The sequence below is a fragment of the Lycorma delicatula genome, chromosome 4 (assembly GCF_047948215.1).
Source record: "Lycorma delicatula isolate Av1 chromosome 4, ASM4794821v1, whole genome shotgun sequence".
NCBI classification, from domain to species: domain Eukaryota; kingdom Metazoa; phylum Arthropoda; class Insecta; order Hemiptera; family Fulgoridae; genus Lycorma; species Lycorma delicatula.
In genome coordinates this window covers 65,622,173-65,642,356 of record NC_134458.1, presented here as the reverse complement: position 1 = coordinate 65,642,356, position 20,184 = coordinate 65,622,173, and the positions used below count along the sequence as shown (strand labels likewise).

At 31.4% G+C, this 20,184-nt stretch overlaps 1 protein-coding gene across 1 annotated transcript in view; it reads right to left on the bottom strand.

Moving 5' to 3' along the window:
- Wsck (tyrosine-protein kinase Wsck) overlaps positions 1–10,343 on the bottom strand; it is a 58,541-nt gene extending 48,198 nt beyond the window's left edge. Inside the window, exons 1-2 of the mRNA XM_075363212.1 lie at positions 10,143–10,343; positions 1,182–1,333 (exon numbers count right to left, since the gene is read on the bottom strand). Of these exons, the coding sequence (XP_075219327.1) occupies positions 1,182–1,333; positions 10,143–10,309 (319 nt within the window). The 5' untranslated portion in view covers positions 10,310–10,343. The remainder of the gene's footprint in view (positions 1–1,181; positions 1,334–10,142) is intronic.
- Between the last annotated feature and the right edge of the window lie 9,841 nt (positions 10,344–20,184).

Sequence of the window (20,184 nt, the reverse complement as noted above, 5' to 3'; positions counted from 1 at the left end):
CATTATCTTCAAATCTTTCCCGTCATAAAGCTTCTTTCAGTAAATCTAACAAATGAACATCACACGTCAATAAGTCTGGATTGTAAAGTGGGTGTTCAAGAAGTGCCCAATGAATCTTAGTACGTTTACCGTAAGTATGAACTGCTGTGTTCAGCCATGCATTGTCATGGAGAAGGAGGACATTGTGAATCACTGGCTGGCATCATATGTTGTGATAAGCAGCCCTGACATCACCCAACAACTGGCAGTAGTATGCCACATATACAGTCTTCTGTTCGTGTAGGAAATCAATCAGCAGCACATCTTTTGAGTTGCAAACTTTTCCAGCTGACAAGCATTTCTTGGCCTTGATCAGTGCCTCCTCCCCGTACTTGTTCTCTACTCCGGGATATAGTGGTGGACTCACATTTTGTCGCAGGTCACAATACTGTCTAAAAATACCTCTCCTTCCTCAAAGCAGTTCAGAAGCTACTGACAGATGTCTCTCTGGACAATTGCATCAATGAGATGTGGAACCCACCTTGCCGACAGTTTGCTGTATCCAAGAGTGTCTGACTCACACTCCCAATACTTATGCCCAATTCTGATGCAATTTGAATGACAATTGTATGGTGGTCATCTTCCACAAGATCATGTACAGCCCGACTGTTACTATGACTGACCCTGGTCCACAGACAATGTTTTTAACTTTCTTTCTTCACTGTATCATGACCACTTCGAAAATTTTTGGCCCAATCAAACACTTGAGATTTTGAAAGGGCAGCATCTTCGAACTCTGCCTAGTCGAATCAAAATTTCAGAGAATTTGACACCTTTGTTGGCGAGAAACAAGATTTTAATTCATTAAATAATAGGCAATGGAATCTCCTGCTTAGACACTCCACTACTGACATGGGAGCATGGCCTACAGGCGTGATTGGCCAGTTGCTCCCCTCCACACATATCTAACTAGCTACCTACAGTGCCCCACCACATTCACTGCTCTTCCTCAGTCCAAGCAGCAAAATTCCAGTTTACATTTGAATGAACTTTGTAGACATCCTTTGATCATTTAGTGTAAGATATTTCATAATTCCTTAAACCATCTTTTTAAAGGACAAAATGAATATATACTTAATTACCTTAAAATGAATTATTTCATCACAACAATATTTGAAGGAAAAAACATAAAATTCCCATACCAAAATGTCCTGAAGCATAAATACTAAGAGAATCTTTTCCACCACATATTTGAGTAGAATTTCCTGGGCAAGTTGACTGACAATCCCCTTCATCTCGACCTTGGATGTAACTCATACACATGCATCCTTTAGAAAGCTGAACTCCACCATATCTACAAAAAAAATAAATGCTCATCATAAATATAATAAAAATTAGACATATCCGTATATATTTTAACAAATATTGGAGTAATTAATTGGTAAAGTTAAAATAAAAATATGAACAAAAATAATAAAATTCAACCTATTATTAACAAACAAAAAAAATGCAAATTATGTCCTTCATATTAACATAATAGATTACATTGTAAATTATATATTATGTAACAGCAAATCACAAAGTTATCACATAACCAGTTACAGAGAAACAATTTAATATATACAAGAAACTAACTTCCTTTGAGTTCACTGCAAACTCAGTAGTATTTAATTTAACAATTAAAGGTAAAAAAGAATATTTATTATAACGCTGAGAAACTAAATTTTTTTTAGACATGAACATAGATGAAAATTTTAAGTGAAAAATCATATCAATGATTTAACAAGCAAGTTTTCATTGGTTAGTTCTGTCTTCCATGTTTCTGCATCAGCAGCGGTTATAAAATGTTGTTAACAGCTTATTCTGTTAATAGTTTGTACTCATGTATTCATCTATTTTACACTTTTTGGAGAAGTGTTATAAATACCAAAGATGTGGTTTTGTACCAAAAAGTAATTACAAACTCAATATAAAATTCCACATACAAAATATTTTCTTTTTTTTTTAATTACATCTTGATGTTATAATATCTGTACATTATGAAACCAAACACTGTTTTTAAATTAAATCTAATTATTGGTGTGACACCGATCACAGTGTTCTTTAAAATTTCTCAGTACTGTCTGGACATTTTTGAAGAGAGTACTTTTATGAAATAAAGTGAATGCTACTTTTGTGAAATAAAGTGAATAATTGTGAATGATGAAATAAAGATGCTTACAGGCATTAAAGGTTTTTTAATGCCATTACATGCTGTATATATTTAAGGAGATCAAAAACATAAAGATTTCTAAAAGTATAATAAACATTATTTTGTACATACAGCATTTTACACAATTAATGAGTACTTGAATTCCTATACTATGTAGATTATTTTTTAATGTAAACCTTGCTAAGATTATACTGATATTTACTGTATGTATAACCTACTGGTGGGAAGGAATAATTCCAGGACTTACAGCTGTTAATACTATCTTCAGGAAACAGAAATTAGAAACACACTATCATTGAAATTAATGACTAACATTTCAGTTAATCTTCATTAAAACACTAAGCATTCAGGCTAAAATAAAATTAAGAAAATAATGAAATAGATAAGCTTATGACAAATATTATAAGAACATAATCAAAACTATCAATAGTATAGATTCATGATTTTTCAGTTACAGCTATTAATATACACAATTATATATTTTTTTTAAAATGGAACCAACATAAAGACCATGTAATATCATGCACATATATTATAGAATTATAAGATTCCCACTGTCCCTGCCAATGCTGTACATAATATATAATGTATATGGGGACAAGATATCTCGATTTTTGATGATTTTTTAACGGCGCTACTTATCTTATGCGGAAAATCATATTATCTGCCCTACAGAAGAACATATGTATGCATCATCTAATGTGATGCATACATATAGCATATCAGGATTCCTACTGTCCCTACCTATCTTTTTTTTCTTCTTTTAAGAGGTGGAGGAACCCCACTTACAGGCACCTAAACAGTGTCGGGCTTGCAAATAGGTTCCACAAGATGTTATTAAGTGCATATGTGTGCCTGTGCACTACCGACTAAACCTCAACCCCTGGAAAACCACTGATAGAGCATTACTTCAGGAGGAAAGTAACAGGGCCACACAGACAATCAGTTATCACAAGCAACACCAAACACTCACAATAGTGAACACATACATGCACGCAAACACCCAAACGCAAACACTCAAATACTTGACAGGAGGGCCTCAGAATACTTACCAGTCTTTACTTCAGAAGTGGTGGAACTTAACTACAGGCTCCAGCCAGAAGAGTGACCACGCCTTCATTGTGTCCAGTCGACCCCCACAAGTTCGAGGGGCTCCCTAAACTCTCGACTGCAGCCCTGTTCCCCTGCCCAGAAACCCTTCAGCTCGTAACCCCCCTTTGATCTTCTTCAGCGACATGCAGCTTGTCTACTATTACCTTAGCAAATCTCGCCACTGTGTGCCAATTCTCTTCCTTTGCTAACATAATCTGCTCAAAATCTTCAGATGAGAACATATATCTCCTACCCAGCCCATCCATGACTTGTTCCATGTTCTAGTGAACCACTTTCTCCGCCCGCTTCTTAAACCACGCAGATCAGCCGTTGCAGTATCAACCTTTCCAAAATCTTGGCAGTCATGTCAATCATTGACAATGGGCAAAAAGAAGCAGGAAATGTCAACCCCCTGCCCAGCTTCGGGATCAGTACCAAGCGCTGTTGCCTCCACCTCACTGGAAATACACCCTCCTCCAGGCACGCATTATAGACATTCGAAAACGCCACAGGGTCCACCTGAATTGCCAACTTAATAATTACATTAGGCAAGAGGTGAGGGCCTGGTGCTCTATCAGTCAGGACTCGTCTCACTGCTGCATCAAGCTCAGCAGTAAACAGTGGTATCAAATCATGTGGTACAATTGCCCCGTCTTCCTTCCTTAACATTCTAATATTTTGCGTGTATTCCAATATTTTATGTGGCAGAGCCTTGTCCATAAATTTCAACCTTTATATTGACTAACATATCGCTGTTATTTCTTCCAACCTCGTGAAGATATCAGTTACTACATGGGCAAAGTCTGTACTGTCCCCAGAGTCTATGTACACCACAATATGTAGTCGTAATCGGGACTCTACCTGCTCCTTCACTGATGCTCTTATCTGCCAACCTGGGCTCATTCTTTTTAATAAATTCAGCCATTTGCTCAAGTGGCAAACCTTTATTTAACCCGTCCATTATGGGGCAACCCGTTTCTGCAAATGTTTTGCTGCCTCCTTAATTTGTCTCTTCATGTGACTAAAAATGGTACCATTAACTATCCTCCGGAGATTCCTCATGGCAATTCCAAGCTCCACGTCCACCTCCTTAATAGCCCTTCTTTCATGGTACCACCGTGTAAAGTAGCTCTGTCAATTGCAACAAGATTTATTTCAATCGGATTAATAGGAAAAGAGTTATGCGAAAACAAACATTAAAAAAATATATGGGTTCAATACATAACCTCCTTTTTTGAAGTTGATTAATAAGAAATGCTGGTGACTTTACATAATAAATACCCCATATAAAATAAAACGGTACTTACGTATTAACGCCACTGCAGCTTCAGCTTTATTTAAAAACAAAGTAGTCAATCGGATTTCAGTGGAAAATGGGCCGATATAGAGTTTAACATAGATTTAAAACAGTCTCTTTATTAATTTTAATAAATGGTTATTTATATTTATTTATTTTATAAATATAATTTAACCAAACTTAACCTATGCTCGCTTCGCTCGCTAACCTTGACTAATTAACAGGAGTTGCAATTATTTAAATAATAAATAATTGCAGTAATTACTGAATTTATTAAATAAATATTCAAAAAATTATGGTGTTAATTAGTCAAGGTTAGTGAACGAAGCGACCGCAGGTTAAGTTTGGTTAAATTATATTTATAAAATAAATAAATATAAATAACCATTTATTAAAATTAATAAAGAGACTGTTTATTTTCCACCAAAATCCGATTGACTACTTTGTTTTTAAATAAAGCTGTAGCTGCAGTGGCATTAATATGTAAGTACCAATAAAACTTCTTTGTGAAGTGATAAATGTACTAATTATGGTTTAATTTATGAATATTATTATCATCTATATTCAACCTGTTTTAACAGAAAAATCATTTTTTGAAATCAAATGTTCATTAATACCATTTATTATTATTGAGGTATATGTAATACTTGACCAAAATTTATTTTTATTCATTGTTTGAAATCTTTAATTATTAAAAAACATAATTTAAATGAAATGTACAAATGTTTTCTAATGTTTTGCAAAAATACAGTTATCTTGATATTATTATTAATATTATCTTTATTATTATTTAAAAAGCACGTATATGTTCATGAAAACATAGATTTTAATGAAAGAGGCATATTAGTATATTATTACCTTTTATTTACAGGAAATTAAGCTTGCCTAAAAAAAATTTTTAACAAAACAACCAAAAATCCTAGAAGAGTTTATTTTTATAATAAAGTTATAAAAGTGAATTTTATTATTGTTATTTCTGTAATTACTTATATAAATCTCTAAGGTGTCGGAATTTTTGCAAGTGAGTACAGCACAGTTCACAAATACCACCAAACAAAAAATGTTGGCGTCCTGATAAAAATTACACAGCACATATATAGGTAATCAACTTATTCAATATTTAAACATTTTACTAACATGCAGCCATCATATGGCCTTAGCATGGGCAGTAGCTGTGACAATTCATTTTTTAATAATCATTCATATTTTCTACATTTACCCTTGTTCAGCAAAAGGTAATTCAAATTGTGCTTTGCCCTAGAATTAGTATATATTTTCTGTATAAGCGTATTTTCTGTATAGGCATATTTAACATATAGCGTGATCTGTTTTTAAAATAATTTCAGAAAAATTAATCTGGTGAATAAAGCTATTGATTGTATTGTGTATCAATTTACTCAGGAAAATCTAAATTTTATTTCAGTACAGAAATGAAAAGAATATACCCACATATAATGGTAGTTCCAACTAAATGAATACCAGATATGGTTTTATGAGGGTTTTGCCATTTACAGTTCCTAAGTAGTACTAAAATTAATGTAATGTTAAAAGAAAATATGTTGTTTTTTGAGTGTGAACCCATAAAACAAAATGCAATCACTTATTTGTAAAAACTAGCAAATATTTAAATAAATATTTAGTTTAAGTTGCTTTCAGAACATTTAATTCTCCTTCCTACATTTTTGGGTATCTAAATATGTGGAAGTTTATGAAAACAGGTAGAGTGAATCTCATAATTCACCCTGAGCAACACTAATGGCTTTTTTCTTTTTAAGGTGCGATCAGCGGTGCAAATCAAACACAAATGTAACTTTCATCTAGACAGATTTACAAGAGTATATTCTTACACCACCACCAGAAACAAGCAATTGGTATGCTGCTGAATTAATAAGGGTCATAGTCAACCAAATCACCAAAAATGCTTGTTAAAAAACCTAATCCTTGCAACAGTTTGTCTGTGGTTTTTGAACATAATATATGTGCGATTATAAGCGCCATGTCAAGGAAGTTAGTAAAAATCCAAAATGGAGGTAGTATATAAACAAAACTTTAATATACATATTCCATATAAGTCACTGATACTCAATTATTTTATATCAAAATAAATCTGAAATGTCAGGAATCAATATGTATGCATAGAATACAAGAAAATAAATAGCAAATTAAGTAATAGAATGATAATTAACAGCTGCTCATGTACTGTTTATTACAATCATAGCAAGAAAGGGTCAGAGAAGTCGCAAATTATGATGCTTACCAGTTCTAAGGTAAATTAAAAGGATTAGAAAACTATGTTAATAGTGAAGCTTTAACATTTTCATTTCATTACATTGTAGTCTGATTGTTCTTCAAATTGTACAAATATTCACAAACTGTATTTTGAAGATTCATAAATATGCAAAATTCATTAAATACTCACAAACCATTCTTTGCAGTCTAAATTTAACAATAATTCAATTTTTGTTATGGAAGGAGCTTAGGAGCTCCTTCCATTTATTTTTATTTATTTTTGTTATGGAAGGGCTTAGACATCCTAGAAGGACAAGGAGTTCAAATCTCCATAACAGAATGATAAATTCACCTCCCTCTGGAAGTAGGGTAGCAGAATACTTGTAATGGTTGAATCAACTTTTAAAACGCCACAATTCAATCCAATTTCACAATTTAATTTTAATTACATGAAAAGGGATCGGAGGGCCAAAAAGCAAAACTACAACTTGTTTTATTTTTTTATTTGTTCTGAAACAGAACTTTAAAGGATTAGGGTAATTATACACAATTATGGACTCTCCTTTGATTTTGATAAAATTTAGAATACACCTTTTACTAAGGACCTAAATTGTTTATTACAATTGAAATTATTTGTTGAGAACACCTTTCAACAGAGTTACTTCCCTTGTGAAGTCACAAGTACCCTCACCAAAAATGTCATAACTCAGCACTACAAGTGTATTATATTGTATTTTTAGACTAAATAATTTGGTTTCAGTGAAATTAAGTTAAAAATGAGATTAGAATCACTTAAGCTAAATTAGATTAGGTGTGGGTTTGATAAATGTGCAATATACAATATTTACAGAGTAAATAACTTGGTTTAAGTGAAATATAATTAAGTTTAGGTCAAGGTTAGGTTAGTTTATGTAACTAATGATACTATGTACTGAACTTCGTACAATATCAGCGAACATAACCTAATGCTAGCTTCGTTCACTCACTTTTTCTAATTACCCTTATAAACCTTATATATTACACTGGCCAATTTTTAGGTGAAGTCCATAATTGTACAAAATAATCAATTATTTAGTCTGAAAATAATGTATATTACACTTATACATTTCTTAATTACAAGATTATTGGTAACAGTAATCTACAACTTATGAGGGATATAACTCGGGTAAAAGGTGTTTCTAGCAAATGATTTTAAATGTAATGAATAACTTAGGTACTAAATAAATTAGGTACTAAATATACTCAAATTTCATTAAAAAAATCAGAGGCGAATCCAAAATTGTATATAATTATAAAGAACAGTTTTAATATTTATAAATATTATATTTATAATAGAACAGTTTATTGTAATATTTCAGTTCTTGCAGGCTTAAAGATCAAGGATATTGGGAAATAAACAAGGAGTTCGGAAAAACTTAAAAACAATGTTTTTTAAAAAGTCCCACAGCAGAGCAGTTTTTGAAAAAGAACAATTTGAATACTCACAATGTTTCAATTTTTGGCTAAGTGAATAGGGCAAGGAGAACTGGGGTAGCCCTAAATGGGTTGACACTATTGAGTTTTCACCTTCTTTTACCTACAACATGTTTAATAAAAAATTTTCATATATTGGAGAATCCTTCAATTTTTATTAATAAAATATGGCTAGGGACCTAGAATACCTGATCAGCCAAGGAACCCAATTATTTGGAACCACTTAAAAGTAAGATTTACTTTTAAGTAGCATAAAGTAACAACAAAACTATACCTTCTTTACAAACTGATTGTTCCACAGTATCTGGAATATCCTGGGAAGTAAAATCTTTTTAATACCAGGATGAAGGATAAGAGTAGGAAAATGAAGTCACAGTTAAAAAAACCACTTCCTATTAATAAATAGATAATTTATACCTTTTTTCTTTCTTTTTCCTCTGTGGAAATTACCATTCGGGTATTATTTCAGAGAATGATATGTATGAGTGTAAATGAAGTGTAGTCTTGTACAGTCTCAGTTAGACCATTCCCGAGATGTGTGGTTAATTGAAACCCAACCACCAAAGAACACCGGTATCCATGATCTACTATTCAAATCCATATAAAAGTAACTGCCTTTACTAAGACCTGAACACTGGAACTCTCGACTTCCAAATCAGCTGATTTGGGAAGATGCGTTCACCACTAGACCAACCTGGTGGGTAAATAATTTATCCCTAATAAAAAATTGTTTGAGTCATATTTTCCATTAAAAGTCACTCCAGTCTCATTTTATTTCTCTTCCCACCCTATTTCCAATCTCATTCTTGTGAATTTCTCTATTCATAATATGTTTTATGGAGAGTTACAATATTTTGAATTTAACTTATAAAAGTTTACATACATCACAAAAACTAATATTTATTAGAAAATAAATATGTATATGATATATGTTACATCATGTAACATATTACATCTCATAAACAATTCACAACATCAAAAACATTCTATTATCTTGATGACAGTTCATTCTGAGACCATAAAAATAAACATAACATTTTTAAATCATTTATGAAGCTGTATACTGGTAAATAATGGTCAAATTTTTAAAATCCTCCAGTTCTAAAATATTAATTAACCACAAAACATAAATACACAAAAACTTAATTATATAAAATATCACCCGGAATAATAAAATATTATCAAACTAAGTATTCAATTCAAACATAAACCATGCAATGCATAGGTTCCTATCATGTAACCAGCGTACTGAAGATGGATTTTTAAAAATCAACAAAACAATCTAAAGTCAGGGTGTTTTATTATCAGGCAGTATTATTTAACTTGGTTACTGCTAACTTACAAAAAACGTCTTTGGTGTTCCACAGGGTGGAATTTGAATCGTTAGAAACTATATATTGTGTTTGTAAAGGACAAAATATCCAGTGCTAACTGTCCCAAACACTAAAAAAATACCATATATTAAACAAAAATCAGAATAAGTTAACTGGGCGTGGTTCTCAACTACGTGACAAACGTATATCAGTTTTACAGTTTCTGTAATCCAAAATACAATCATTTGGATAACTGTACACCGTAAAGCGTGCGGTAAGACACAAATATTTCGAGAAAAATATAGTAATACATTTAGTTTACATTCATGTTTCACTTAAAAAGTAAATTACTACGTCTAAATACCGTAACAGCATTAAAAGAAAAGTACTGTAAGCATCACAGAAAGATATTTCGAAAATAGTTTGAATTGTATAACGATCCATAAATATTACTTTGTAAGGAGGAAAAGTAAACACCAATAATACATCACAATTCGTAAAATAAATAACAGTATAACCTACATAACTTGTTTTAAAGGTAACGCACCTGTAACTGTGTAACTGTAAACAAGCGTTCAAACAATTATCAATAGTATATACCGAAGCAGTAGTATTGACTTTCACATAGAAATTTTCAGATGATTCATTCATAAATTTTAAGCAACCTACATACTGCCCAAAGACTTCATATGCAGAACTGTAATAAAATAACATTAGCGTTGAAAAAAAACACAACGTTAAAACAATCCGTTCCATCTTCTGAAGTCTATCAGCTTGGCCACCTAATAATTCTTAACTATCGTAAACTTGGAAGTAATTAAACCTACTGAAACGTTACTCTTTAAAAACAGCTTGCATTTTGCGAATAATTTTTCTAAAAAATTAACTGTTTATCATTACATTTTATCTTCTCGAACTTATGAATATATTCAATTGCGTTAATCTGACAATTGTCTAAATATTTAATAGGAGCAGAGTTACTAATACTAATTTATTTTATAGTAAAAAAATAGAGCATCATACTTTTCGACGTCTGAAAAATAAAATTATTGCTAAAATTAAAACAAAGCTGCTATCTCGATAACAGAAAATTTTTATACAAAGTGTGGCTGCATTGTTTTGATTCAAAATTATTATTGAATAGTATAGTTATAGACAAACTGATAAAATATTTAATTTCAGCAAAATTGTAGATTATTTCTCATGAAATCTCTAGCGTATGACGATATTATAGTTCGCTGATAGCATGATGAAAATAAATAACTAGTTATATATTATTATTTATCAGAATACGTGAAATTCGTTTTTTAATATTTTTTTTGCTAGTTTGCATTTTTTTAAATCCATTTATCTCTGTTATTTTACGTCACATAAGTGTTGTGTACAAGATTTTCCCATTAAGTAGATTGTGTTGCTTTAGTATTTTGATAAATAAATTATGGCCCCATGATCAGGGTTGAAAAAGAGAGCCAAGTCTGGAGAGCTAGACATTTTTCCAGCAGGTATATTCATATTAGGGAGAAGGCTACTCCTATGAAGATACAAGGTACCTTATTTTACTCATTAATAAAAGAATGAAAAAGGGTACAGATAATAAAAAGATACAAGTTCATATAATTTACAAAATTATATATAAATTTTATTACTGTCTGTATTTTTTTTAAAAGTATTTGAAGAAAAATGAATTTACTCATAATATTTTTAAGAAAACATATCTTACTGGCAAACTTTCAGCATGGTTTTAGAAAAAAAAATTGCATATTGACATCCATTTCCCAGTTTTAAAAAATATATAGGTACCTAAGAAGAAGGAAAGGGAATTAATCTGGGAACTCAATCTAGAGCTTGAAATAAGGAAAAACGCTCGTACAAACATATGTCCAAAAACGCTTTGTTATCGATTTACGGCTAGCGAAAAACTTCGCCCAGATTCAGTTCCCTCGGTGAAATGAGGTCATACTGAAATTTTTAAAGCAATATATAACTGGTAAAGTTTATAGTTTTCTATATTTTTTGATCTGAAAAATCGAATAAAAAATGTCCCGGAACTGTATCTCCCGTAGTTTTCATGATAACCTACATAGCACATAAAAATTCAGTGACGAAAAACACGTTTTTTTAGGCTTGATGTGTAATAACTTTGTTAAATTATTAAGAAATGCGTAGATTTAATTATCAATAATGAAGAGAATTTAATTATTAGAGAATTGTAATAAAGTCTATGAAAAACAACAAAAAAAACACAACTTTTATTATTAAAAACAAAACAAATTTTACTGAAAATGTTATAACTAGTAAAAATTTAAAACAGCTGTTTTTAGTACAATAAATGTAGACCTCTGTAAAGTTAGATTGGCAACACTAACTGTGTTATGAAATTAATTTGAATACTATTTATTCATTGTTGTCAAAAAATTGTGGTTACTGTGTTAATAAACGTTAGGCGGTTTAGTTGTGTTTGAAACCCACCGGCTTGGTCTAGTGGTGAACGCGTCTTCGCAAATCAGCTGATTTGGAAGTCGAGAGTTCAGCGTTCAAGTCCTAGTAAAGGATGTTATTTTTATACGGATTCGAATACTAGATCGTGGATACCGGTGTTCTTTGATAGTTGGATTTCAATTAACCATACATCTCAGAAATGGTTGACCTGAGGCTGTACAAGATTACACTTCACTTACACTCACACATACCATCCTCATTCATCCCCGTCAGTAATACCTGACGGTAATCTCCGGAGGTTAAACAGGAAAAAGGAAGAAGGTTTAGTTATGTTTGACATAATTTTGTTTGTGTTTGATTATTTTTGAGAATCAACTTGTGTAGTGTTTTTGTATTTGTTGTACATTAGACTGTACCGACATTATCCCATTTGAATATGAATTTAAAAACGTGAAATTCCGTTTTGAAAAATTCCCCGTCTCTTCACTCGAGCTGAATATGTTGATACGATTTTTGTACGGCTTTTGCGATGAAAGTGCTCCATCTGCGATGGAAGAATACCGACGTAGGTATCCTGGACGAGCAATTACAAATCGTAAAGTATTTTTTAGAATTTTTAATAATTTTTGTGGTACGCTCTCTAGCATTAATGTTTCATCTGAAGGTTAATAGGACATGATGATGAAAGGGAAAACGTTCTTTAGGTAGTACAGCTTAGTCCTACACCGAGCACGCAAAGGATTTCTACACGACTCAACATTCCACAAAGTGCAGTATGGAAGACATTACACGCTCGCGGGCTGTGCCCTTATCATGTTCACAAAAGTTCAACACCTCCAGCTTGGTGACTACGCCAGACGACTGCAGTTTTGTCAATCGATAACAATAATTACCAGTTGATTCGGTTCATACTATTTTCGGACGTAGCCATGTTTACCCGTAATGGTAGAAACAACCCACGGAATTCACATCGGTGGTCTAAAAAACCCATATCCTGTAAGATCAAATTTCGAGTAACAATTTTCAGGGTGAACGTCTGGTGTAGCACGATCGACAACAATTATTAATATGCCCTTTTATACTACAACAACGTGACACGGGAAGAAATTATCTGGAACTTTAAACAATGAATTTTACAGTGCTTGAAAATTTCTCATAGGCGAAACGAATTGAAATGTACTATCAACTTGACGAAGTATAAATACGTTTCAAGAATGAAATAAGACAATTCTTGGATGAAAAATTTATTGAAAGGATTGGACTTAGAGGGCCGGTAAATTAGCCACCTAGATCACAGAACCTTACTCCCTTAGATTACTAATTATGGACATAAATGAAAAAATGCGAGATATAGAAGCAAAACGTAAGACACACGTGATGAACCGATAGCTCGAATTCTCAATGCTGCTGACCTCATCAAGGAACGCGAACGTATCATTAGGTTGACTACAGAAAATGTAAGGAAATGAGTTGAAAAGTGAATCGATGTCAGTGGTGGAATTTTCGAAAATTTACTGTAAATTAATAAAATATAAACCACTGATTATTTCTAAAATAAAATAAAAGTATTTTCATTTTTCAAAGATCTAGATTTATTGTACTAAAAGCAGCTGTTTTTAATCTTTACAGATTTATAACATTTTTCTGTTAAGTTTGTTTTTAATAATAAAATTTCTTTTTTTTTTTTTGTTTTTTATAGACTTTATTACGAGTACATCAATTTTTTAGAATTAAATTGTCTTCAAGTTTTTATGATAAAATTTACGCATATATTAGTCAATTAACAATGTTATTGTACTTCAAACCTAAAAAACGCGTCTTTCTTCACCAAATTTTTCTGTTTTTAATTGGTTATCATGAAAACTACAGAAGTTACAGTTCTGGGACATTTTTTATTCAATTTTTCAGGTCAAAAAACATGAAGAACTATCAAGTTTACCCGTTATATAATGCCTTAAAAGTTTCAGTATGGCCTCATTTCACCAGGAGACATGAAATTCGAGCGAAATCTTTCGCTAGCCGTAAGTCGATAAAAAAAGAGTTTTTGGACATATGTTTGTATGAACCTTTTTCGTTATTTCAAGCTCTAGTTTCCAAATTATTTCTCTTTTTTTCTCCTTTATCACTGTATATGTATCATACACCTCTGTATATGTATCACAAAGTTCTCCCAGGACATTCATAACCAATTATATTCATGAGAATAATGGAAAAGTTTATATAAACATATGTCATAAAATGCTTCGTTTGCGAGTTACGGCTTAGTGTAAGATTTCGGCTACCCCGGTAAAAAGAGGTCTTACTGCAATTTTCAGAACGTTAATTAAGAGACTGATTTAGTGATTTCTTATTGTTTTTGACATGAAAAGTCGAATAAAATAGATCCAAAAATCGTAACTGCAGTAGTTTATAAGAAATCTGGGGTGAAAACCAATCAACTGGTATAAAAACCTTTGTTTTTTAAGTTTGACGTATAATAACTTTGTTAAATGGGTAATAAACATAAAAAACTTTTTAAAAAAACTTGTAGAGAATTTAATTCTAAACAAAATGGTGTAAGATAAGTTAAAGAAAATAAAGAAAAATTCGAATTTTATTTAGAAACAGTACATTACTACATTTGCCAGAAAAGTACTTGTTTAATGTAAACAAAAACCAAATTATTTTTTGGTGATGGGGAAAATTTACAAAAATAAAATGTAGTCACAAAATTAAAAAAAATGGAAATTTCACAAAAACTGTAAAATAAAAATAAATAAACAAAAATTACTTAGATAACAATTTTTTTATTAATAACAGAAATACAATAAACTATGTGAAAAATTGTTATTTCAAAGTTGGCTATAAAATAATGACAGCTGATCAACAATGCGCAATAAAATATTATTGTTTAAATCGTTCTGTAAGGTACATTAATTATATCGGGTACTGTGAACTTTGCTGTTGTTAGCGAAGTTTTTCTGTGAATTTTAGTTTGATCGTGATCGGTTTGCAATTGAACTAATGCCGTACTTTTTTACAATAGAGGAAGACGCTGATATGGTATTTATTTTGGATATGTGTAATGGTAATGGTACAGCTGCTGCAGTAGATATGAAATACGTTTACCGAATCACAGGATTCCAGATCCCAAAACAATTAGCGCGACGTTTCGCAATCTTTGGAAAACAAGTTCACTATCTAGTAATTGTACCAGCTACGAATGATGTCTAACACGACGCTATTATTGATGAAATTATTATCGATGCAGTTCAGCGCAGTACATGACATCTTTCTAAGCGGATCAGAGTTTTGCATTCGATATCACTTATTTGTTGGACAATTAAACAAAACAAGTTTTTCCTTATCATAAACAACCAGTTCAACATTTACACCCAGGAGATGGTCCACTTCGTTTGGAGTTCTGCAACTGGTGGTATACAAATCGACAACTCTGCAAGTATGTTTTGTTTACTGTTGAGGCGAATTTCACTAGAGATGGTGTCAACAACTTAGGCAATGAGCATACATGAGCAGAAGTATATCCTCATGAAATGGTGGAAGGCAATTTTCAACATCGATTCGGCGTCAATGTATTGTGCGGCCTTCTTCACAAACAGCTGTTTGGACAATTCATAATTACCTGGCCACTTAAATGCTGAGGTCTACTTGAACTTTCTTCAAGAAGAATTGCCGCAGCTGCTTGAAGATGTTCCTCTAGCGCTGAGACACAAATTATACTTCTAGCATGATGACATGCCTCTCCACTTCTCTTGTGCTGTTTCTACTCACTTAAATATAATTTGATTTAAATCCATTTCCCTGAGACATGGATCAGTTATAGAGGTCCACATTTCTGGCCACCAAGATCATCTGATCTAACAGCTTTAAACTTTTGCATCTGGGAATGGATGAAAAATAATGTACACAAAACAAAAATACATTCTCATGAGGAATTAATTGTCCCCATTATGAATGTGGCTTAGCGATTTAAGGACAGCCCTGCAGAACTAAAAAGAGACACAGAAGCGTACCAAGAAATGTGTTGAAAATGGTGGACTCATTTTTGAACATTTATTATAAACCAGTATGTGGTCTAGTACATTTGGTCTAGTGTACTGTTTCTAAATAAAATTCAAATTTTGCTAACTTTTCTTTATTTTATTTAACTTGTCTTATACCAATCTGTTTAAAATTAAATTCTCTACAAGTTGCAAATAAAAATAAATGCAGTTTATATATATATATATATATATATATATATATATATATATATATATATATAAATAATACGGGTGTAACAAAGTATTACATTTTGCTTTTTTTGATCTCAATAAAGCATTAAATTTAGTACTGCATTTCTTACTGATAAAAAAGTTTAATAGCTATGGCGGCAAGTAAGCTGCTTCTCTCTTTTTCCTGTTTAGCCTCTGGTAACTACCGTTTAGATAATACTTCAGAGGATGAATGAGGATGATATGTATGAGTGTGAATGAAGTGTAGTCTTGTACATTCTCAGTTCGACCATACCTGAGATGTGTAGTTAATTGAAACCCAACCACCAAAGAACACCGGTATCCACGATCTAGTATTCAAATCCATGTAAAAATATCTGGCTTTACTAGGACTTGAATGCTGTAACTCTCGACTTCCAAATCAGCTGATTTGGGAAGACGTGTTAACCACTAGACCAACCCGGTGGGTTGGCAAAGAAGCTGCTTACATCTGGTCAAAGTCACACCTTACCAACTGAAAACAGGCATCTGAAATTTCATCTCTCAATAAGAATATATTTGCAAAATTAAGTCTTTAGTTAAACGTCTAGAATACAGAACATGTAGGACGAGAAAACTTGAAATAAATTTAAAAAAATATTATTTATTGGATGGATTTTAACTATCTACTTTTAAATATGAATACAACTGTGGCACTGTACTTCTCAGGTAGATGTAAAATTGCTAATCATGAATAAAACCCCCATTATTAATAATTATAGTATTTTTGTTGTCTATAGTGCAATATTTTTGGGTATTTTGGTAGATAAAGAATCCTTGTGAGATGATTATATTAATTTAATTTTTAACAAAAAACTTTTTCCACCAATTTATTTAAAATAAAATTAAAACAGTCTCTTTTACAGTAATAATACTACTACAGTAAATACTACTCTGTAGTTTTGTTTTTTTTTAAATAAGACTTAAAAACCATGACTTAATCCCATAATGTATTGCAATCTACATACCTACCAGAGTAATATAATTACGCTGATAAACACAATTTTTGTTCCTTAACATGTGATAAATGAAACCAATCTGTTTTTTAATGCTGAAAATGAATCTAGTCAGAATTTTTCTCTCACCCTACTTTTTTGAAATATTCCAAAACTTAAACTTTGAAAATTGTTGATAATATATGATGCATGTCCATTTTTTATTTTATATGATATTATATATTTTAACTCTATTAATCAATTGTTAACCATGAAACAATAACTTACATTGTAACACAAACCTTACTATCATGGCATCATAACTTCTGTATTGAAGTGTATATGAACAACATTCATCATGTCTGTACAAATCAAAATAACACAAAGCTTGTTAGCTTCATTAGCCTACTGTTCTTAAATAGCTTTGTGCTTTTTTAAAAAGCTTATTGCTTTTAAATCTCTTCAGTCAGTGTGATAACTGTATAAAGTGGGTGAACAGTGAAATCTCACAACTGTGTAAATGATTCAGACAGTTTTTTGTTACACGTGTAATGAGTTCACTTAAAATCACATAAGAAAAGCATTACACTTTAACTAAAAAACCTTATAAATTGTAATTTTACTGTAAAATCAGTGATCAGTAAAAGACATGGGCTCCTCATGTAATAACTATATTTAACTTCAGAGGATGGCTAAAATTCAGTGTCCCATTGGTTTGGTGTGAACCAAAATATCATGTAATAGGTAGTTATTTCTGTATAACTAATGCATCTGGAATTTCTAAGAAGTCTAAATACAGTGTTCTCTATTTAGCACTGCCATCTGCAGACCCTTATCTCACAATGAATCCATTCCAGTTACCAAGGTTCCTAAAAACTTGTTTTGGGTAAACAGTGATGAAGAAGACAGTGTGTAATGGTAATGGTACAGCTGCTGCAGTAGAACATGAAATAAGTTTACCAAATCACAGGATTCCAGATCCCAAAACAATTAGGGCGATGTTTTGCAATCTTCAGAAAACAAGTTCACTACCTAGTAATCGTACCAGCTACGAATGATGTCCAACACGACCCTCACTTTGAGTTTGAAGCTGATGCAGACTTTGAGTTATAATCCAGTAAGCCACATCTTATAACACAAGGTAAGCTAAATGACTTGGTAAAACATTTAAACTTTGTTGCATTGTTGCAATAGTAGAAAAAGAGTAGTAAGTTAACAATAGCTTCAAGTTTTTTTTTTTGTATTTGTAGCAACTGTGAAACTTTTAAATCATTTAACGAGATCGCAGAAAAATAAATAACTAAAAAAAGAATGGACAATTTCTTATAATTCATCTATACTACTTAAAATATTTTATAAAAATTTATATTTTTTTTTGTTCTAAAAAAAGGAAAAAAAACATTGTTAAGACTTATAAATTTTATACACATTGTTATTACTCATATAAACAGTTATTTCAGTTTTTTTTTAAGAAGCAGATATCAGTTTTTAATATCGGTAAACAGTGATATTAATTTGAAAGTTAAACTTTTCTAACGATGCAGAGAACCAAATTGTAGAATAAAACGTTTTGAGAATACCTACTTAGCGGCCAGAACGGATCATCCTACCTTGAAAACGAATGAGAGCGTTTTTAAGGTAATTTTTTTTTGACGGTTTTGTTATACTATCCGGTTACGAGTGTCATTACAAAAGTTTCAATATTCCAAACATCTCCTGGGGAAAGGCTTCACAGCATCCAGAAGCGGAGGTCGAATTGTCTCTGTGAACCTGGAGGGACCCCGTGGGGAAATCAGAAAAAATCAAAGAAAAGCGGACGAGACAGGGCGGGTGGCTAGTCGCCTCCTTCTTACTTTCGGGCTAGTCGAGGCGACGTCTAATAGGCGACTACCGGCTACCCTGGAGTGATTAAAAATGGATAAATAAATAAAAAAAAGTTATTCCTAACAAATTTTTTTCTAAAACTATGTTGAAAATTTGTCAATACATTATGTTTTTTAAATGAAAATTTACAAAATATTTTTCATAACAATAAAAAAAAAAAACAAATGACTCAGTACATCATTCTAAATAATTAATCTAATAAATATACTACATTTCTTTTCGATTTATAATATATGGTATTTTTGTTGATAGATATACAAACAAAAAGTTAAAGATATTGAACTTTAAAAGGTCGCTGTTCAATTATGAAGCAGGCAAGTCTGTATGACTATAGTTAAGTATACTAAAAAAAAAAAAAAAAACAGAAATATTTTGCACGACTTAGATTTATTAGTTTTTCTCCTTTCCTCCATATTTTGCAATGTAATAAATTATTCCACTAAAATTTCTCCATCCGAATTTACCGTTTAGTATTACAACCACAGATAGTCTTACTGTACAATTTGGTAGATATAAAAGTAACAAATTACGCCATTACATTTTTCCTTGATTTTTCAAAAGATACGATAACCGTTTAAATATTAAATTATTCGTTCCTCATGAGACGAACTTTAACCAAACTTTTTGCACGGTATACTTCCAAAAAGTCGCTAGTATCTCACCAACAAATTGGTGAGTGGGGATTTAAGAATTTTTTGATCGTTGTAAACAAATTATGTATATATACGCATTACGGTCGAAAAAATGAGTAATTAATACTATAATTATATTTTAACCGTAAATAAGAACTAAGGGGTACTTTAACTTTTAACGCCAGGTTGTATATATATATATATATATCTTTAATTTTCCTTGTTTCCTGGAAAATATTGTATATGTAACTTTGTATTAAGTAGTATAAGTTTAACTGTTCTAAAAAAATAAAAATAAAATAAAACAGTGTTAAGACTTATAAATTTTATACACATTGTTAATACTGATATAAACAGTTATTTCAATTTTTCTTTTTTATGTTTATGGTAATAACAGTTATTATAAGTCAGTTTCTTGTAGTGGCAACACTCCGCTATGAGTTCCT